The following is a 10,029-nucleotide window of genomic DNA, read 5'->3' on the forward strand; positions in this document are numbered from 1 at the left end:
GACTAAGTAAAACTAATTAAAAACCAAGAAATGGGGCTCAGCCCCTTGGTTTGAATCCGGATGAGTGTAAACCCCTTCCTATCGGCCCATACCACATAACCTTCCTATTTATCGCCCATATCACAAAAACTCCCTGCTTTCCAATAACAGCAAAATTCCAGTCCGATTTCTATTTCCTATTTTATTTTATTACCCGTTTTACCCTTTTTCCATATTCATTGAAATTTCGACCAAGAAGAACCAAGAAATGGGGATCAGCCTTTTTTTGAAGAAGAAGTGAAAAACGAGAAATCCCCACTTTCAGAATGCATTGTTGATGGACCAATGTGGAGAAATCCCCACTTTCAGAATGCCTTGTTTCAGAATGCATTGTTGATGAACCAATGTGGAGAAGGACAAGCTGCATTGACGATTGCTTGAAGAGAAATTGGTACTTGCTCAGGAAGAGCAGAAGGAGAATGATCACGAGAAATGTTAGCTTGATTATGGCTAAATTAAGTATCTTCAGAAGAATGTTGATGAGGCGTTGAGTAGTTATGAAGAGCTTGCGAAAGAGGATCCCAATGACTACCAACCTTATTTTTATCAGTTTGTGATTTATAGCTTGCTTGATCGGAATGAAGAGGCGAAGGCGCAGTTTGCAAAGTGTCGTGAAGTTTGTCTAAAGGATTTTAAGGTGGAAGGATTTGTGCAAACCCCATTATCAAGAGCGAAGCTCTTTGGGTCAGGCTTGGATAATTGATTTTAGAGCATTGTTTCGGTATTGATAATAATTGGAGGTGAGTACTACCTGAGGCATTTTTATACATGCTTTGCCTTTGTTAAATTTTGTTATTATGTACTTTTTCGTGTTAATTTAGAAATAATGGCATGCCCTCAAAACTCAATGATAGCATAATTGGAGAGTTGTAGAATGGAGCTTGTTTTTCAGGATACTTCTTGTTTTCTAATAATATGTTGCTTCATTGATGTAATTTGAAGCTTTTGAAATCTCCATGTGCTTCTTAGCGCTTCAACAAGTTTTTTCTTTACTCTTGCAATGCATCACTAGTCTCGAGTGAATATGTTACATTTTTGGCTAGAAAATATGTGTGATGTAAACTATATTGAGATAGAGTCGACCAAAGTCGTTTATTGCCCAAGAAGATTTTGTTTTACAAGCAATAGTATAGATAGAGGATTAGCTCGTTGGTGTATGACCGCCTCCCCCTATCGAGACAGAGTGCGCTTCATTAGGATTTAGGCATGTGTTTAACTTCCGAATGTAACAAAAAACTGTGAAGATCTTGTTTGTGAGTTGCTACAACTTTCATGCTCATGAGACTTGCACATTTAGTCTCATGTGAACTGAGACAGACTGCTGCTCATGTGGATACCTTTGTTAAGGAAGAGATTCAGTCTCCAGAAACAGAAAATGTAACCAATGCTATCTCTTTTTCTCACGATGAAGAGACAAAGAGAGAAATTAAGAATGGAGCTGACTGATACTTGGATGTAGCTGAATTGGAAGAAAAAGATTCTCGTAACTTACATGTTCCCGCCTTGATGTGAACATTGATGAAGGCTCTAGTAGTCAGGATGTGGTCAAGGAGCCTGAAGTGCTGGAAATTCAGGATAAACAAAAGAAAAAAGAGTCTCCTTCAATTGGGGAATTGCACGATTCTGGTTTAAATAGGAACCCTAAAATTCTACCTGCTGTAGAACCTGTTCAAGCTCCTCTTTCTCGTCGTCCGGCTGGCCTTGGTGGCGCTGCTCCATTGATTGCTCATTTTGATGTTATATAGACACATTTTGTAAAACTATATTTACAGTCACTGAATTTTTATAGACGTTTTTTTGACATTTGAGTTCTAACCAGGTGATGCGGGTTATGGAAATATAAATTTACATATGCAAATATGAAGTTACATATGTGCATACAAATTTACATATGCAAATATGAAATTTCATAGACATTTTTTCTCGACAACAAATATGAATTTTCATATGTAAAAATAAAAATAAAATTTTCTTATGAAAAAAAAATTTTATATGAAAATTTAAATTTAAATAGGTTAAGAAGATCGTGCAATTTTATATGAATTTTCATATGTAAATATAAATATAAAAAAAATTTTTATGGGTTAGTACGCTTATGAAAAAATTTTATATGAAAATTTAAATTTAAATAGGTTAAGAAGATCAATATTATTTCTTCTAATTTAAAAAGGATTCAAGCTTAATTTTATATTGTCATATGTAAATACAAATTTACATTTATATTATGATGGCGTCAACCCGTTTAAGTAAAGATTGATGACATCAAAATTACCCATAGTTTTATTATCATTTTAAAGGAAGAAGGATATTTTTTGGTCTGTTTGGATATTTTAAAAAATAGGGGTTTTTATGGGTTTGTATATGGAAATGAAAATATTGGCTTTTGAATGAGGGGTGTTTTTATTTTTTATTTTTGGTTATATGTATCAACCTTTAATGGTGTGGAGATTAAACCCAAAAAAAATATGAATTAAAAACTAAATAAGTAACTTAAGAGCTAAAGCTTTTGTCTCTTGATATGGAGGAGACAAGATCCAAAACAAATTGGTACATGGGTGTAAGGAGGACTATTTTAATTGTTTTGGGCCAAAAATTTATAGTGAAAAGATGAAAATTCCAAAACCAAAACCATGTTTTAGAATCTTCTGGCCATCCAAAAGGGGTTTTCAAACTAGAAATGACTTCAACAACTTTTCATCCACTTTTTCTCCCCAAAATGATTGGATCGAGGCTTGGACCATTGGAAAAATGACTTCAACAACTTTTCATCCACTTTTTCTTTTTCGATCTGGTCGTTTTGACATAAGGTAGGCCCAATTCGAGTCCGAGTCCAAAGATACGACCTTTGGAAGTTCTCACGACTTTTGTCATTTGTTTACGCCCGCGTTGACTTTGACTTTTCAGCTTTGACCGGGCTTTAAAAAGGCTTTTTCTCCTTGAATCTTGGCCTTTTATCATAAATATTCTTAGCAACCAACCCTTGTTCCTTTATCTCGCAAAAGGGGTGCATTTCTGCACATATTCGACTCCAATGCCTGAAATACATAAGAACACGATAACAGTACTAACTCTTATTATTAATCACATAATTGGTCAAAAACAATATTATTAAAAGGGTTAAAACTACAGTTTTGGGCTCTTATCAAACCACCCCCAAACAGTATTTTGCTTGTCCTCAAGCAAATATGAGAAATTAGAATAAGTGACCAAAAATGGAGTTGTAACTAATCTCGTTTCGTCGAGTGCGATTGCATTGACCATATCCCAACAAGGCCTTAAACCACTAGAAATTCCCTAGTGAACGAGTTATAGCCTCGTGAGAGTTTTCTAGTGAAGGTACTCACAAACTTTATCTATACTACAACGACTAAGAAATAAAACTATTGTTTCCTTATTTATGTCTCAATGATCTATACTTCTCACTAGTATTTAAACAAGAATGATCATTCTAAAACTTAAACTAATACATTCATAATAATGAAATCATCTTAAGATAAACAACTATAGAATGAACTATGATATGAAATGTAATGGCAGGTCCGTTTCTGAAACTTTTGGGTAGCGTGCCTAAGTAGGTTCTCATAAGGAATGTGTCAAAACACATAACACTCTGATTTTTCCACTCAAGTTTGCTAACTCCAGTGTGCAGTGGGCACACGTTTCCTCACAATCTCAATAACAATCCAAGGAAGCTGAGGTCGATCAAACACATCTACCACTTACTATCACACCAACCTATTCCTAATTGAGCTAGAGGTCTTTATTAGGTGATACGGGGCATATGTATTGGTTAAAAAAGAAAGGAAATGGATATTCAAAAAGACAAGTATGAGAAAATAGGGTCTTCATATTATGTAACTAGAGAAAACCTTGTTCTTTTGCTTCTACACTTTGTTTCCATCCTAAGCCTTTTTATTTTGGCTTTTTGACTTATTTTATTCTATTTTCGGAGTTTTTATTCTATTTTTATTTTTATTTTATTTTCTTTGGATGGATTTTTTTTTTGAAGCAACTAACTAATTTTTGTTTACACAGGTTTTTCTCTTTTCTTTTCTTCACTCATCCTATTTCTCAGACTTATCTAGATAGGTAGACTGATTTTATTTTTTATTTTGTTTTATTGAGTAAAGGATTTGTGGTTTGTGAAAATGCTAATGAAAGGCTCAATGGGGGCGACTAGCGGATAATAAATTTTATATAAGTGTGAATTTATGGCTATATCGATCCAAAGGGGGCCTAAATTCTCGCTTAGGATATGGTGTGATGTTCAAGCAAGTGGATGTGCAATTTTTCTACTCGAAATTTACTTCTCCCTTGTGTCATCACTTAGATATTTCACTCTTATGAGGCTAGCTTTTAGGCTAGATGCTCACAGGATATGTATTAAGTATTCTAACCTAGGTCTCAAAAAAATATTGCCAAGTACAATCAAAGATGCTCATGCAAGATGTTTATGAAAAGATACAATAACTATTACATATATATTAATCTATGTTTCAAAAATTAAATCCTAATTCAGGTACTACGTGAGATTTCTAGACTAATATCATCATGGATAAGGGAACAATACTATTATCACTAAGTGCCTAGTATAAACAATATTTATGATTTTTAATTTTTTATAAAGAAAAGTGCATAATTTACATCCTAAAAGTGCCTAATATTTGCAAATGTTTTTATCCTACCCCCAAACAATCGAACGCTTTGTCCTCAAAGTGTAAAGAGATAAGAAAAGAATTTACCATAGAAACGTGGCAAAAATTGGCAATACCTGTAACAAAAATATTATAAAGATGATATGATAACATGAAGCACAATTAAACTGTTACGTACTAACTAACACAAACTCTACTGGAGTAAACATGACAGGCAAAAGGTGGCAAAAAAATTTGAAATGAAATACCAAAAAGCCCCACCCCCAAACAAAATTGGAAAACTCTTTTTAAGTTTGAAAATGTTTGTTTGGCCTATACTCTAGAAATGTGGTATGTTACAAAAAATATATATCACTCCCTAGACTTAATGTAATATATATGTATTAGCATGTAGTTTACCATACATCAATAATCTAAATAATTGTGGATTTTTCCATAAATAGTTAACACGTAATGCACCACCAAACAGAATTAAGCACAAAGATTTCCTATGACATGGCTTAATAGAATGGGAGTGAATTCTGATGGATCTAAAACTTAATCGAGCATAAAGTTTCTTCTTTTTCTTTGAACGAAAAGGTGTCCAAGTGAATGATCGTGAGAAAATGGATGGTTGTGGAAGATATGTAGGGTATGGATAAGTTTTAGATTGAAGGAATGGAAAAAATGAGTGCGTGGTTTTAGCATAAAACTTATTGGTGGCATGGGTTGGTATTAGCACACATCTGGAAATGAAGGTATCAGGTGGCTCTTTAGGTAGTTCTTGAGAGGGTGGATCATCACAGGCTCTTAGAAACTCGTCGAATTCCTCATCTAGGTTGTTCGCATCCATATAATTATGGTATTCATCTTCATCTTTGAGGAATTCATCTATCTCGTCTATTGTGAGGTTTACTCCATCTCTTGTAGTGTCAAAAGGCAGGGTGGAAAATTCTTTCGCTAGTTCAGTTATGTTCAAGGAGTCAAAATTGTGATCTTTGTCTTCTTCCATAAGAGGGGTATCTACTAGTGTGAGGACAAGATCGTCGGAAGCAGGTGTTTCCCACATTCAAATCCAATCTCCTTCTGATACCGTATGTAAAGGTGAACCAAAACGCTCCTTTACAATCACCCAAAGGTTTTAGCAACTTTGCTAGTTGGCACCTGCAGCCACTTGAATTATGTTAAAGTTTAGTTTTTGTGTTAGACATAACGATTGTTCGTTTTGCTTTTGTATAGTTCTTATTTAGCTGTTGTATCATGCATATTATGTACAACATTTGACCGATAAAGCTATCATTTACTAACTTCTAATATCCCATAAATTATATTTCTAGCGCCACCAAATTTTGGTTCGCTGAAAATATGTTAGTTGTTGGTAATAGAGTCTTTCCAAGTTCCAATAGTCTTTGAGGAAATGGTATAATTAACTCACAAGCAAAATGTTCTTCAACATCTAATTCTCAGAGCATCCCAATTCACATTAGCCATGTAGCCTGTTAACAGTGCCTATGTTCTTTATTTTGAGTAACACAATATGCCACCAAATAATATGGACGCCAAGCACATAGGGCCGCTCTAGGCCTATGTTGTCTAAGGCTTTGCATAGGCCCCAATATAAACAAAAAAAAAGGCCCCGTGAGCTCTTAAAAGCCCCCATAGTGTTAGAAATCCACACAAAAGCCCAAATTTTCAGACTTTGCATGTAAATTTCTGTAAAATACAACCTTTTCTAGGTAGAGCTAACTTATTGGACAACACAATCTTTATGTATTGAAATTCTTGAATTTGTTAATTACTAAAAATGTCTTCCGGTCGTTGCAAACGCAACAGCAACGCGCAATTTTGCTAGTTTTTTATATATGCTAACAAAGAAATAATTGAATTTCATTAACATTCCTACTTTCCTAGTGCAAGCAACACAAAGAAATGGAATCATCCTTGGACATGCTTTTTAGAGCTCAAACAATGAGAGAAATGATTCTCGGAATGGCTTTTTGGCAAAAGGTTCCTCTAGTGGATGATTCAATTTTTTTGTTGGGTAAGTGAGAATATATTAAAATTTGAAACAAAATACAAAATATGTTGTATAGGGTGGCTAACATGATGACCCCTATTTCATGCTCCTACTATATCAATTTAAAATCTATAGAAAAGGTGAAAATGGAGTGATTTTTTGCTCCCAGCGATATTTCCTCCAAGGGCTCCAAGCCCAATCAAAAAACAACACATGTCTATAACATTTTGAAATCCAACTACCAATAACCATCTTTTTCTTAGACTTACCATTTTGCCCTCGTCAAAATTTAAAGAGAAAATCTAAAATATTTGCTGAAAAAAAATAGGAAATGATCTTTCATTTTCTATGTTGACTCATGAATAGAGCGATTCCCCATAAATCTCTTTTTTATTATCGCTCAAATGATAATTATTAAATTTTTTGATTAAATAAAATAACTAAAGAAGGAATTGTTGACCAATATTCTAAGGGTAAAATTGGAAGTGCAAATCTAAAGAAATATGTTCCTAGCTGGATCTCCACAGTTGTTGCTTCTTGATTGGGCTTGGAGCCCTTGGAGGGAATATGGCAGGGAGCAAAAAATCATGCCACTCCTGAAAAGAGGTCTCCCCCACTTGTGTAACCAAAGAGGTCGACCACAGTGAATGATTCAAGCTCCTATACTCTTATCATTTGTTGTTGTTTCCTTTTCCGCGCTTATGAGCAAACAGCTCTTCTATATCTTCAAGGTTTCTGCCCTGTGTTTCTGGTAGACGTGTATAGAAGAACACAGTCGCTATAACACATACTCCAGCAAATAGAAAGAAACTTCCTCCAATGGTCAATGCTTTCGACATCGATAAGAATGTCATCGAGATAACACCACTCATTACGCGGTTCACACCTACTCCTATACTGGTACCTTGTGCACGTAGCTTCAAAGGGAATATTTCAGAGCTATACACCCAGGTGACGGGTCCTAGCCCTATAGAAAAGAATGCCACATACGCTAATGTCATAACGATACAAAGTGCTATGGCCCATACAAGTTTCTGGTCAGGGTTGCGGTCAATTATTGTTAATCCAGTAGCTAGCAATGTCACTGAAACTAGCATTCCGCCGATGCTGCTTAGAATCAACGGTCGTCGTCCAACTTTGTCTAAGAAGAAAGTTGCAACCAAAATGAAAAGAGTTTTAATAAATCCAACCGCGACACTACAACCTAACAAAGCTTGGTCATTTACAATTCCAGCCTTTTGGAAGATTCTGCTGCTGTAAAGCACGACGGCATCTATTCCAGAAGTCTGTTGAAGAAAATGTAGTCCAACGGCTGCTATGAGAATACGTCGAACACTTGGTGTAGGGTGGATTAGTAATTCTTGCCATACTTCGTGTCCTTTTTCAACTTTGGGTACCTCAACAATTTCATCAGTACAATCTAACGGTATACCCGCAGCTTCTTGAATTGCTAGTAAGCGTTCTTGAGCCTCCTCTTTAGATTCAGAAGTTTTAAGTAGAATCCGTTTTGCATCGCCCAATCGGCCTTTTAAAACGAGCCATCGGGGTGACTCAGGCATGCGTAACACACCGAAGCCAATAATTACAGAAGGAACTGCTCCAATTCCAAGCATGAGTCGCCAACCGAGGCGTAATGAGAGCCTAGAGAAAGCGTAGTTCGAGACGTAACCAAGTAAAATACCAACATTGATGAACACTTCAGGAAAAGAAGTCAGGAATCCTCGGGCAGCAGCCGGTGCAAGTTCAGTAGTGTACAAAGGCGCAATCGTCATGGCATAACCCACACCTATTCCAGCAACGAATCGACCCACCATCAGAAAAGCATAGTTGGTGGCGAACCCCATCAATAGTGCACCAACAAAGAAAATAGCAGCTGCAACGACTATAGTATATTTGCGTCCTATCCAGTCTGAAGTTCTTCCAGCTGCCGCTGAACCAATTAAACTATACAAGTTTAGAATTCCAACCAAAACCTCCAACTGTACGTCGTTGATTTTCAAGTCTCTTTGAATGAATAGTTGTGCTCCACTCATCACCCCGATATCTGCTCATCAAAATCACATACGAAAAATGAAAATGGTTATTAGACAGAATATAGAAAGAAACAAGCAGAGTTGTTACGCGTTCCAACCAGATTTTATACAAGTGCATAGAAAATTCATGTATAGCTCATATATGACATTTCAAAGGCTAGTTTCATCTATAGATACTTCATTACAGGGCCAGGTGTGTGGTCGGTTAGTTTATAAACGTTCTTGAGGTGGTGGTGGCCATTACTGTATTGTTTGATATCTTACAGTTATAATGTGTGCTGCGCTCGTGATTAATAGATGGAGGTAAAAGAGATTTCGACTACACATGTATATCAGTATATGCGTGTTTGTGTAATTTGAGTGTGCTAATGTGCGAATGATTTAGTTGGAATTTCGATCTGAAAACCAAAAATGTGTGCATCAAATTCAAGAATCTAATGTCACAAATCCATTCCAGAATTCCTCGACCATTTTCACATGAACCTATACTTATGAACTTCCCTCCAATCAAATATCTTCCTCTTCTCATTTCGACTGGAGGCAGGAATGTTGGTTGTTTAAAACATCATTTTAAGAAAAACATCGTCAATTATTTTGACATGGTTAATTTTTTTTTTCTAACGATATACTTTTTTACCATGATAATTTTTTGTGCGATGACCAGATAATTCTGCAAAATATAGGAAAAATCTTGATAACGCATTAGAAATTCACCAACCATAACCGAGCAGGACGGAAGTAGAGCAACATAAAATAGCGCAAGCGAAGGCAAAGGCTTGAGATTTCTTTTTGTCCGGAATGTGATCATCTGGTAATTGAACATTGCCAGGGACACTGTTGGCTGATTTCGTCTCATCCATTTTCTCTCTGTTTTCTTTCCTTCACTCACTAGATGTGAATAAGGCTTAGAAAAATGTTTAAATATGTATTATTGATTCTAAAAACAAAAACAGCATATACTTTTACTTCAGACCTCAAGATTGCATTCCTAATTTTGGGAAGGTGGTCTTTAAGTGCATGTTATTAATCCGGATATTTAAACCAATGGCTTGGCGAACTATCTGTTCAGAATTTGTTGTGTACAGTTATAATAAAAACAGCTGTGTTATCCGAAGTTAGAAAGATTCACCCATACTTATCCAACTGAAAACTAGCCATGATCTGTGGAGTTACTTATACCAGGACAAATCAACAATACACTTGTCAAAACTTGAAGAGGATAGGATCGATGCACTTCTTGGAGAATCAACAATACAGGTGCCAAACTGCCAATGGCATGGTTCACTACACTCTACACCATACCATC

The 10,029-nt window shown here is 35.7% G+C and overlaps 1 protein-coding gene across 1 annotated transcript; it reads right to left on the reverse strand.

The window, feature by feature from the left end:
* Positions 1 to 7,061: 7,061 nt before the first annotated feature.
* On the reverse strand, positions 7,062 to 9,788 carry LOC147501310 (polyol transporter 5-like). Its single transcript, XM_086606335.1, has 2 exons — positions 9,442 to 9,788; positions 7,062 to 8,734 (listed from the first exon to the last, which is right to left on the reverse strand). Exons 1-2 carry the CDS (start codon positions 9,581 to 9,583, stop codon positions 7,362 to 7,364), a joined length of 1,515 nt encoding a protein of 504 aa, XP_086462461.1. The 5' UTR covers positions 9,584 to 9,788; the 3' UTR covers positions 7,062 to 7,361.
* Positions 9,789 to 10,029: the final 241 nt, after the last annotated feature.

Source organism: Coptis chinensis, chromosome 4 (assembly GCF_015680905.1).
Source record: "Coptis chinensis isolate HL-2020 chromosome 4, ASM1568090v1, whole genome shotgun sequence".
Taxonomy (NCBI): Eukaryota; Viridiplantae; Streptophyta; class Magnoliopsida; order Ranunculales; family Ranunculaceae; genus Coptis; species Coptis chinensis.

Coding starts and splice junctions, on each gene's coding strand:
- LOC147501310 (XM_086606335.1), bottom strand. CDS start 9,583: ATGGATGAGACGAAATCAGCCAACAGTGTCCCTGGCAATGTTCAATTA. Junction 8,735..9,441: donor TTCCGTCCTGCTCGGTTATG/GTTGGTGAATTT, acceptor TTTGATGAGCAG/ATATCGGGGTGATGAGTGGA.